Source organism: Calonectris borealis, chromosome 3, assembly GCF_964195595.1.
Source record: "Calonectris borealis chromosome 3, bCalBor7.hap1.2, whole genome shotgun sequence".
Lineage (NCBI taxonomy): Eukaryota > Metazoa > Chordata > Aves > Procellariiformes > Procellariidae > Calonectris > Calonectris borealis.
Window position 1 is genome coordinate 68,806,214 of NC_134314.1, and position 12,405 is coordinate 68,818,618.

General features: G+C 41.9%; 1 protein-coding gene across 2 annotated transcripts in view; it reads left to right on the forward strand.

Annotated features, from left to right (window-relative positions):
- EZR (ezrin) overlaps positions 1-12,405 on the forward strand; it is a 36,763-nt gene that overhangs the window by 343 nt on the left and 24,015 nt on the right. Inside the window, exon 1 of one of the 2 annotated variants that reach the window (XM_075146030.1) lies at positions 70-264. The exons of the other annotated variant lie outside the window; for it this stretch is intronic. Within the exon in view, the coding sequence (XP_075002131.1) occupies positions 130-264 (135 nt within the window). The 5' untranslated portion in view covers positions 70-129. Of the gene's footprint in view, positions 1-69; positions 265-12,405 lie in introns of those variants that run through there. 2 annotated transcript variants of the gene reach the window in all.

The window sequence follows — 12,405 nt, forward strand, 5'->3', positions numbered from 1 at the left end:
GGCCCGCCCGGCGCTGGCCGTTAGGGGCTGCCCGAGCCCGGGCGCCTGACGGGGCGGTCACCTCCCGGTGCTCCGGCGTGGGCTTTTCCTGGAGCCCGGCCGTCTCCACGCTGGAAGGGCTGAGCCTAAATGCCCGCCGCGCCCGCAGCCCGAGCTCCCTGTGCTGGGACGGAGCCCTTCGGCTCGGACGCCCGCAGAAGTTCTCCGCGGTACGAGGAGGGAGCTGCGGGCACCCCTCGGCTCACAGATGCGCTCCAGAACCAAGTAAGCGGCTACTTTAAGCCGGAGGAGTAACTAGAGCGGCTTGGCGGCTTGCTTAAGACCTTGCCTGCGCCCTCCGGAGCGGCGCTGGAGCCGTAACGGCCGGGCGGCGGCGGGCGCAGGGCCGCTGGCAGGACGGAGGCGCCTCGGGTGGGCTGGAGGTGCGCCTCGCCTTCCCACCGCTTCCCCGCCCCGCCGCCGCGGGGAGAGGGAGAAGGAGGCTCGGGAGCTGTGCTTGCGAGAGAGCGAAGGGTGGGTTACTCCGTCTGCTGCAACGCTCCCGTGCTAGAAACATGCAGACCTCCCGAGCAACTCTTAAAAGAAGAGATTTAACGACGCTCCCACTTAACGAGAGATGGCAAAACTGTACTGGCTTCCATTTAGTATTTGTATGGCCTATGTATTTATCTAAAGGAAGCGTGTATTTCTCTCTAAATATAGGAGAAGCTTTTTTACCCCCTTGCTTTGTGATCTAAAAACTAAATGCCGGGGACTCTTAATGCAGTTCTCCACAATAGTCTTGAACAGTAATTATCAAAAACCTGTTTCTTCTTTTTGTATCCTTTTCTTTTTTAAATTGAACAAACTTGGCTGTCTTTTTCATCCTTCCTTTTTTTCTTGCCACCCCCCCTCGATTTTCTAGTGGGGTTTTTTTGCTTGTTTTGTTTTGAAATCTGCTACTATTCTGCTAGTTAGAAACAACAATTCCCTTGAGGAACTAACTGCCTACTGCAAAGCTTTGAGCAGTCATTGGAGCAGATGCACTTTTGAACTCTGAAGAGCATAATCAGAACAGATTGTTGTTGCTATCTATTTTCAATAGAGGCAATATTTCTTAAAATGCAGTGCAATGAAGGACTTGCGTGAGTACTAGCTACACCCTGTGAAATGGGAGTAAACAAGCTTATCTTTATGGTAATAAGCAATTGATGTTTTACCACCATAGCATTAAAGTTAAACTTCCCTTCCCGCCCCCCCCCCCCAAAAAAAAGGAGTGCTTAGGTTAACTTATGTTAAGTGTCTGTAAACCTACAAAAAAAATTGCGCTCAATCCTTTTAAGAACTGCTAAATCTTCAGTCCCCCTGGGTGTATTTCATCAGTAGGAGGTGATATATTACTCCACATAGAAAATGTATATTGAAAGGACCCATGCAAGGGAGAAAATACGTAATTTACAAAGCATGGATATAAAAGATTGTGTGTGAATAATCTCTCTCTGCCTTATTAGCTATTTGCTAATTACAGGTGCTTTCTTGAAATATCCTGGTCAGAATAATCTGAAATCCTGGTTTAGGACTAAGTCGTACTGGAAGCCATGGATAGGTGTGGAAAAACTCTTTAATCTGTTTAAAAAAAAAAAAAAATTACAGCTGTGTTCATCCTTTTACCTGGCATGGCTATGTTCATATTCCCTCATATATGGTGATTTTTGTTTGTTTCTTGGCTGACTAGCCAGCGAATAACAAAGGTGGTTGGTGTAAACCACCTTCCGCTGGGGAAGGACAGTTGCATTCTAAATGATTTCTGAGGCTGGGATTTATGGACAAGGCTCTTTGTCAATAGTTTGTACAATATAAGCACTTTTTTTTTAATCTGCTGTTCAGTAGGGCTAACTGCCAACTTACTGTAAACAGAAAAGAGGAATTTTGCAGAGGTTATTTTAATAAAACACACTGTTTGGTCTGACTGCTTCAGACTGAGACTGGATTTGGATCCTTCTAACCCAGCTCATTTGGTCTTAATACAGCTAAATAGGATTCCTGTCAGTTTGCAGGGAGGAGGGGGAGAGGATGTAAAGCTGTCACTCCAGAGGCAGAACTGTGCTCGGGATGAACACAACAGCAGCCTTTGGCATACGTGAGGAACGATAGCATAAACTCTTGGGAGGCGCAGGGAGGCAGTTTTTGTTTCTGATGGGTATTTGACATGGGTACTAAATATTTATTGCCTACACTTGTTCGCATGTGTCTTGTCTGCTTGGCGTAAGTATATATGACGTTGCTTGGCAGACTTCATGCTGCTGTGGGTGAAGTTGACAAACTGGTCATCAGTTGTCATCTTTTCTTTACTTGTAAACAAAAGCAAAATTTTGGCACTGCCCCCCCCTCCCCCCAACCCACTAAGTTAAACCTTTGTATGAAGCTTTTGTTTTAACAAAAATATGCAAACACACAGAAAGCTTACAGATAGTGTTTGGAGTTTATTCTTTCATGATAAACAAATAGTCCATTAACACTAGAACGTTAGTGATTTTGTGTGTTAATTGAGTACTAAAGTGAAGTGCTAGAAAGCCAACTGTATTCCATATTCTGTGGTAACATCTACTCACAATTAGTTGGATCTGATGCATGTGTAAGTGCTTAAAATAAATTTTAGCAACAGTCTGGAAAATAATTTTGAAATAAATGTATTTATTAATATAGGCAAGTGTTAATTTATAATTTAACACAGATATTCTGCCATGTGTAACAGTTACAAAGTAACAAAATCTCTCTGAGGTAAGCTATAAATATATAACTTCTTGTACCCGGTGCATAAGGGTTTATGGCTGGGAGTTCATCAACAGTTCAGATACATAATTTCCATCTAGTCTGTACAGAAGTTCATTAGGTTTCACAGGTGGTGAATTATTACGTAAGGAAATGAAAAAGGTGTCATCTTGTCCAAATCTTGCTAGTGTTATCTGAAAGCAAGTGAATAAACTTACTTGCTTGGCCTTGCATCTTTTCGAGTGTCTGTGTGCTCTCTGCGTTTTTCCTAGATGCATGTTAGTAGTTTATTTCTGTTTGACTCATTGAATGGATGGTGTTTTAACTGGGTTATATTCTTTTGCAAAACAAACCAATCTAATAAATTGTGGCTAGAACAGCACAGCTGTGGGCTAATGAACATTACTTACAGAAGGAGAAAGAAACGTGATCTCTGTTCTATAGACCTGTTAATTTGATCTGACCTACCAGCATTCTCTGTTACTTTATGGAAGGTGGATTTTTTTGTTTCCTCTTGGGCAAAAAATTTACAGCTTCACAAGAAATGAAGTCAGCTTTGCAGTAGAGCATTTGATGTAGTGTCACACAAGAACTTTTAATACTTGTGTGCGTGTATATAAAACTCTGTAAAGAGAGGACAGCAGTAAACGCAGTCTAACAGCTTCTGGTGCTAAAGAGAAAATGCAAGTGATCAATATCAAGAGGCACCATTTTTTAATGCCTTTACTAACGGCCTGTGGTCAGAAAGCTGAGCATACTAATGAAATCTGCTAATGCCATGCTGTTGAGGGGGAGGTATTATGGATGTAGAGGGCCGCCATATAAAGGGGATTGAAGGACTGGGGTAATAAGGTCCCATTGCAATAGTTAAACTTGGAGGGGTGGGGAAGAAGGTCGCTCACTGTATAGGATCGAAGGATATGGATTAATCATTGGTAAGATGACTGCCTTGTTGTCCATATCATCTGCAATGTATAGGATTTCTCTAATGGAAAGCATTAATAGAAGGTGCTAGTGTGATCTTTCCTTGAATATAGGTTGCATTTATCATCTCTGTCCAGGAGAGACAAATTCAAAGCAGAACCTAGAGGAGGATTTTGGGATGACTAGAGGCAGAAGGCCACCTCACGATAAGAGTGCCTGGCTAGTTTAGCCTGGTAGAATTAAACAAGTTACCTTTTCCTTCACCTGTATAAAATGTAAGGGGTTTAAGTGCCAAAGAGGAGGAAGAACTGCTTTAAGCAGAACTTGTAGTTTCAGACACTTTTAAACATTAGAGAAGTTAAGTGTGTGTGGTGGGTTTTTTGTGGATGGGTGGGGGATTTTTTCCCCCCTTGTTGGTCTTATTAGGAGACTATTCCAAGACCTAACATCCCTTAAGATAAAGCTTGGCAAGGACACAATTTAATGCTGCTGCCCGTAGGAGTGGGGAACTGGAACTTATGACTCAAAAGGGTTTTCCCAGCCCTGTGTTGTTAATAGTGTGCTGGTGTGTGCTAAGCATTAAGTGGTTAGACAAGTACTCCATACCTGTTTGATGTTGAATATACATGAATTCTGAAAAAAGAACTTGGAAGACAGCATGTAAGTCTTCTGCCAAACCTTTAGCTATCTGTGAACAGCTGATGGCATTAAAATTCAAGAAGTTTATGATAAGCCAGCCCAAAGAGAGATGCAAGTGTAGTGACAGAAATTTATTCTAAATACAAATAATTAATAATAATAATTATTCCCAGATCTTCCCAGTTTATTCTTGACTGTGTATCTTCTAGCTACACACAGCAGTTTTATCTCTGACTTCTTCACAGCAGATTGCTATAACTGGACTGAAATAAAAATATTTTTTCATATCCTTAAGTGCTCATAATTAATTAAAAGTACTCTTAGCTTATGGATACCTATAGATTTAGTCAGGAATAAAATCTTACCCTTTCCTTGTGCGCACCAATTGCAGTACATCAGATGATATGGTGTATGGTGTACTCGATACCAGGAGGTGTATACTCTGGTGCAAAATGGAAATGTAAGGACGCTTCCATTTACCACATGTGAGAACTCCCACTCATAGTTGCAAAAGGAAGGTGGAGTGTTCTATTAATAGCAAATTTAGGGAGTAGTTCTCAGATGACTAAAGTTATAAGAGAATGAGCTCACAATTGTGCCAAAAACCTGAATTACTGCATGAGCTGAGTAAGCATTTCTGAGGGCAGTTTGTGCTGGGATGTTAGCTGCTGCAGAGAAATCAAGGATGTTAACTGTTATGTTAGTCACTACTTAAAGAATTTCTTAGCCTTCTTAAAGGGCAGAGGAGGGGAGATAAGCCTTCCTGTTCTTCTCCCTCCCTCCGCCCACATGAACGTCGTCTTCTGTCCACAAAAAAAAACCCTGCAGTACGTCAGGACTTTTTGAGAATAAGACTTCTTGATGACCACTGAAGATTCCCACATCAGTGTCATTCTTGTTTGGCACTCTGTGTCCAAAGAGCTTTATGCACATTGTAAATCCCATAATCACTCAATTGACCTTGAAGGAAGGCAATGCTGCCTAAGATCACTGAACCACACTGCGCACTGTGTTAAGTAATGTATTTTAGCTGTGTTGTGTGCTTGCTTTGAAGCCTGGTTTCAGCATTAGATGACATTCAACCTGTGAGCTGAGAAGTACAGCTCTTTGCAGAAGCAGCTGAAGTCCCTGGCTTTTACTGGGCGGTGTATGGGATCCTTCCCCCTAGGAAAGGGAGAAAATTACTGCTATGTGAGGCTGGAAATATGGCATAGTTCAGTGTAACAGCTAACCGTATTGCCTCTGAATTGCTCATCTGTTGAGATCCAGATTTTGCTTCTCTTTCTAGTTCCTATTTCATAGTGGGGAAAAATCACCTGCCTTCTCTGCATCTGCTCTCATTTTTGAGAGAGCATGAGTAGCAGCCATGTGCTCAGCTGGGACTGATGAGCACCTGGTACTATCAGCTGTCAATTAAAATAAAAATCCTAAGTCTAAGAATCAAAATGCAGGACTCTCATCTTCTAATTGAGTAAGCGAGAGAAACTGTTGCTTGATGACCAAGGACTTGTATTTGGCTACCTACTGTGTAGGCTCAATGGAAGAGGTGCTGGCACCCCTACACAAGGTCTGTAGCCTTCTGCTAGCTTTGAGAAGGGAGCATGGAATTGCCCTGTTTGAGAGAGGGTTATTGCACACTTGCTTCTCCCTCCCACTTTCATGAGCAAGTGCTCTAGCTATTGTGTAAAGCTCAGAGGCATCACTATCACCATCTCTTCCTCTCTTGATTTTGCATGAAAATGTCCATGTTTGCTGTGGTTGTTCTAGCCTCAGTGTGGAATGTGTGTGAGAAAGGCTCCTCTGGGATGCAAGTGGATGGACATCCAGTTGATGAATCTTGAGCAGGCTTATGAAATGGGTCTAGAGCTGCTTGACTCTGCCAAGAGACCACTGTTCTGCAGATGCAGATCTGTGAGCTGCCTGCTACCTGAAGAAGTAGAGATTAAAGAATCTCATGTGTATCAGGGTGCCTGAATTTAGCCTGTGTAGCCCAGTAGAGGACTTCAAAGTCTGTACTGTAGGATCTGGGCTTCAAAGTTCTTTGTGGGAGCTAAAGTTATTCTTTAACACCTAGCTGAACACACTTTAGTTGTGAAAGCTTAGCTTGCTTAACTTTTTGTTTTTGTAGAGATAAGTGATTATAGAAAGTTCCTGCTGCACAAAGTATGTGGTGTGAATTGCTGGGTGGATTTGCATAATTGATATTCAGTGATCTCAGTGTGGGAGAGAATAGCTTTCCCCTTTAAAAATTCATATAGCCATCCAGACAAACTTTTGAAAGTTACTTTTTCTGCTCCCACTGTGCTCTGGGTACACCTAGGGAATCACTGGTGCATATTTGTTTGCCGTCACACTTCTATAGTGAAGAGCCTGTGAAGTTTCATCTCAGAAGCCCTCAAGCTGTCTTAGAGGTCAGGAAGGGGTCTTTTGTAGACCCTTCCAATCACTTTTTCTGTACAATCTATAACTTTTCAAGAGCAATCTCTGTGCTTGGGTGACATTCCAGGACCTACCTTTATCTGGGAGCAAATAGTACCTGTTGCATACTGTTTGAAATACCTTGTTGGGAAGTGTGAGTGCATTGTAGTGTATTGGACATAGATCACGTTATCAAGCTATCAGGGGTGATCACATCACATAATTCCACTCATAAATTTCACAAATGCCATGTGGTACGTTCCACCAAAGTCTATGAGGTAAAATGAAAGAGCCTGATTATGGAACACGTAAAACAGCAGGGTGGGGTATCGAATCAATAAATCCCTCTTTGACAGATGGATTCGTTTCTAGAATGCAGAATGAATATACATAATCACCAGGCCTTGTGTGACTTGTTACATTGCTATTTCTCATTAAGTAAGTGGAGTTCACGTTCCTTCTGCACTTTGACTTCTATAAGAACAAGGCTGGCCTTGCTAGGTCAGGCAGAAAGCCACTGTAGCCTAATAGTATACCTCTGATGTTGGCCAAGCGCTGATGTCTGAGGAAGAGTATTTCAAAGATATGCACCATTGCTTTCCTCTGAGCTGCTGAGGTATTGGAGGCTGAAAGTTCCTATATAATGAGTTACTAAATGGATTTCTGTGAATTTGTCCAGTCTCCCCTTGAAACCATGTGAACTCCAGCATCCACAGTATGCTTTAACAAAGGCTGTCCTAGATAACCTTCAAGTTGTTTGGAAAGTTATCTACAAAACTCTTTGCTACAGCACTATTTGAAAAACTTTTTCTTCTTCAGAGTGCTAATGCCCTGTCGTTATTCTGTTGGTAGAGCAATGAACATGTGGTCCTTGTCCACCCTGTTCATGTAACTCATGAATTTATATGCTCTTATGTCCTAGCCTCAGTTAATTTTCTTCCAGACTGAGAAGTCCTAACCAGCTTAGTTGATCCTTGCATGGAAATTATTCCATGCCTTTGAATATCCTTGAGCTTCTTCCAGTTCACATCTGATGAAAATACTGCTTTGCATCCTGTAATGTCTCCATCTGGGAAGAGTACAGTTGTTGAGAACATGTCTTCAGCAGTTGGTTCTTGGTCCCCTTAAACTCTCAGGGCATAATCCTGTGAGAGAGTAAGTCATAGACTCTCCTTGTGTTCACACAGCCCACCCTGCTCCAGTATAATGTGCCACTCTTCCACGTCAGAAGAACAGTTGACAGGCTGTGTTGTTGCCTGGTCTCTAGGTGAGTATCTGTCAAACTTTTGACTCTTTGCAATGGCTCTGGGTTTTCCATGCACATTGCCCTCTAGAACCTATGCCTCTGCATAAGCATTGGAATAAAAGGAACCAGTATCGGTGCTCAGATTCAGGGGAAGCTCTGAGGCTATTACAGCTTTTATTTAGATTATCATGCCTTCAGACCCTGCTCCTGTTTGTTGTGACTTGCTACTGTGAAGTTCAGCTTTTGCATAAATTATTGCATGCCTGTCGTTTCCAAATGAAAAAGCCAAGCAGAGGTATGAAATGGTGTTTGTGTTCTGGATCAAGACTGTAAGATACTCAGGTGTTTTTTTTTATTTTCCCTTGTGGGGATTGCAGAAGGGTCATACTACTTTATGTAGCTGACTCACATAAATATTGGAGATGTTAAATTGTTTAAGAGACTCTGAAATTATAATAAAACTTGAGATCTTAAACCTCTGTATTATCTGCACTTGGCCCCATGCTGATGTTTCTAATGGAAGACCACAAAAGATGGTCTGATTCGTTCTGGACTCTCAGTGACTTCTTGAGATAAAGCTTATTTGAGGATTAGTTGTGGGGATTTTTTAAAATTCATGTGTAAAGCCTTAGTCTCGCAACTTCATTATGTTTAATTAGATGCAACAGCTGTCATGATAAAACAGTCTGTGTATGAAGGAGTTTGATCCAGTGGCCTGTAGCTTCTCTCTGTATTTATCCTTTAGGTACAAAGGACCTATTGTTGCTCCAGTCTCTGTTCTTAAATCCATCCTATCCGTTGAGGGCAAATGGCTCATCCAAGCGGCAGCGCTGTGCTGAGCCTGCTGTCACTGGCTGGATGTTCCTTCTTTAAAGAACAGACTGCTGCTTGTACACAGATATTCTGACAACACTAATAGAGTATTTTACAGCATCAGAGAGTCTTTAAAGTGAATGTTAATGTATTTCAACAGAACATCATAAACCCTCCTGCTATTTCTTATCCTTGCCTGTATTCAAGTAAACCATTCCTACAGCCCTCAGAGAAAGTAAGAGCAAGTGCTTTGCATGAAAAACATCCTGGCTCCCTAAGTGTATGGGGCTTTGTTTAAGGGCAATATGCTGGAGCCTTTCAGGCTTAAACTGCATTGCTTTATGTCTTGTCAGAACGTAGGGCTGTTCCAAGGTAATTTTAAAAAATTTGAATTTGAAAATTTTAAAAAGGCCTCTGTCTCTCAATTTTTCAACTTCTACCTAACTCGAGACAGAATGATGCAGTTTGCTTGCTAGGAAAGAGTTGGGGGAAATTTTGATGGGTGAGGAAAGATTTTTCTCTGGGAAGAGTACTTGCTTGGTTTTACTGTTTCACTGAGCAACTGATGTTAAACATATAGAGCTGACCAGAGGTGGAGAATGCTAGAAGTCTGGCTGAGGTTCATTTGGGAACCAGGGCCATCAGAGATGCAGGGTCACATGTGTTTGCCACACCTGCATGAAATCTTCATGATCTTCTGGCATGCAGGGTGTTGTTGGTTCACCTAAGATAAAGAACTGAATTACAGCTATGGCTGCTTCTCAACTTTTCATGCAGATGCCTGCTATGCAGTTATTATATGCTGACAGAAGATATATCAGGCTTTGGTTAAGGAAACCGAGATAGGCGTGTAATTTAGTATGCCATCTTCTTCTGCACAAATAAGCTAAAAAAGTTTGAATTTGTGTTCTAGGATTATCTTCATGTTTAATTATGAGGAAGGTTTCATGCTATCTCACAAAGAGTCCAGTGACCTGGCTGCAAAGCCAAACTCAATGTGTTGGCTTTCTTGTGATCTGTATGTTGGCAGGGAGGGGGAAGTTTATTCTGAAAATTCGACCTGCTTTGCTAAAACTGGAATTTCTGGGTGACTCCCCAGATCTGGGTATTCAAGGTTTTCCTGCCCACATGAGCCCCACCCCCCACTTCATCCCAAAGAGTCTCTAGCTTTCAGATTTCACTTCAAAATTGTTTTGGCTTTCCCTCAAAGTACTTTTTCTCTCTTCAGAAAAACTTCCACAGAAGTTGTTATAAGGCTTTTTCACCTTACACGAGAGCAGCCAATACCTGGGCTCCTATTGCCTTGAGTAAACTTAAGAAATTTCAGTTAAGTATAGCTGTTATAGTTATTGCTCCTTAAATACTGAGGATTACTACCTCAAAAAAAAAAAAAAAGGTTGTACAGGCTGTTGCATTAAAGTTGACTAGTAGTTAAGGCTAACAACTGCGCTGGACAATTTTAAAGTAACTACTAGCTTTCTAGATTATTATATACAACTATATTTACCCTCAGTGATATTTCCCCCTCTCATGGGAAGGTGAGCAAGGTTTTAAGGAACAAAGACCAGCCTATTCAATTTTAATTTTACCTGTTGCAAATGCAGCAGTACCTAACTGCTTCATAGGCTCGAAGGAATTCCAGTGGTACGTGACTTAATGTTCCCATTTATTTGCAATGAGGAAGCAATGTTTAACACAATGAGATTTGAAATGGAACATGTCCTTCGGTTCGCAGTCAGGTCTTTTTGATTTAACACGGTATGCTGAGAAACTGGGTCGGTTAAATTGGTGTAATGAGCTTGCCTTGTCAGTCGAGTGGAGATGCCAATGAGGCCGTCCCCTATTCATGTTTTATGAACTGATGAGGCTTTTTTCTCTCCTGTTAGCAAATTCTGCTCTGCAGCATGGAAGGGAACACTCAGGACTATTTTGCTGTGCTGCCACTGCCTTCTCTGAAATGCTAAGTGTTGGGCAGGTTATAGTTATAAGGATTCTGGCATGGGAGCAGGGGAGGAGTGTGTGGATCTGAAAGGCTTTCTTTGGTGTTGTGCTGTACATCTCTTTCCCACTCACATAGGAATCAGATTCTCCTTCCCACACAAGAGAAATTGCAGGTTTGTCATTTGCCTTCTCATTTTAGCTTCTTGGAGATGCTTTAAATCATCTGGGGAGGACTTGAACCTGTGTTGTCTGAAGGCTGCATGGAAGTCGTTATATGGTATCCCAGTATCTTATCACTCCAGCAATTATTGTTTCTTTTCCTGTTACCCAGCCTGCAAAATAAGAGGGTTTTTTGGTGTTTTCCTCCTTGTGGGTTTAAAAGTTGCTGTCTTCTCTATAAACGCTTCATGTTTCAGACAACTCCCATTTGGAGGACTTCAGGCCATGCTAACAAATCAATTGCCATTTGAAACAAACAAACAAACAAAAAAAAACAACAAAAAAACCCACACCCAAAAAACCACAACCAACCCAAAAACACCTGACCTGCAGTTTAGTGCAGACTTTCCTTCGTCAACTTGCTCTCTTCTAAAAGAAGCATTCAAATTTGGGTGACAGCATTCCAACCGGCAAGTCATCAGGCAAGCAGAACAGAATTGTCACCTTCTGTAATGCTTCCGGTGACAAATACACTCAAGAATGTAATTTTTCCTTCTATGCAATAGCATCGCACCAGGAAATGTGGTGTTTTTCTGGGGATTATAATAGACCACATCCTTGTCTACAGTCTTGCTGTAGCCCATTGTTTGCAAGCCTGTAATTTGTTCATCTCTTCGTCTGTCTCTTGTCCATTCTCACCTCTCCAAGTGTAACACCTGTAACTATTTCTCAGACCTACCAAGTTCTTTGAATTCTAGCCCAGTCCTCCTGAGCAGTTTTTTAGTTCTTGACTGGGTGCTGTTTGTGGATTTGTAAGTGCGCTCTGCTTTCCAGGGACCATGAGATTACTTAACTGCATTTTCTTACACCCTCCACCCCACCACACACATCCCCATTTCAAGGCCTTGGTCTGCCATGAAAAGGTCAGAATACGTGTACCTACAGTCACTCCAGCAAGACGAAGATGCTGAGTCCAACTGGGAGGGAGGTCATGCTTTGGCAATCCTGCAGCAGTGAATAGAATTGATTGTTGGCTTGACATTGTCTCCTGCTTTGACAGAAGCTATGGAGAATTTAGGTGCACAACTTGTCATTCAGTTGTAATTTCACATGGCTCAGATTTGTTGTATACCTAGTCTATGTCATATGGGACCACATCAAATATGTTACTAGATGAGGTCTGATCCATCAGGCAGGTTACTCTGTCAGAGAAGAAACAGAACTGGCTGCAAGCGCTGTGTTCTTCACATAGAATCATAGAATATCTCAAGTTAGAAGGGACCCATAAGGATCATCGAGTCTAACTCCCCGCTCCTTGCCGGACTACCTAAAACTAAAGCATATGATTAAGATGTACGTGTTGGTGTTTATAAGTACTAAAGAATAATATAATAAATTGAACTAATATCTCTCCAGTTTCTTGGGTTATTCAAACCACTTACCCTCCCAGACTTGTCCTCTCCACAGTCTCAGAACCATTAGCTGTTGACTTCAGTAACTTGCAGAGGACCAAG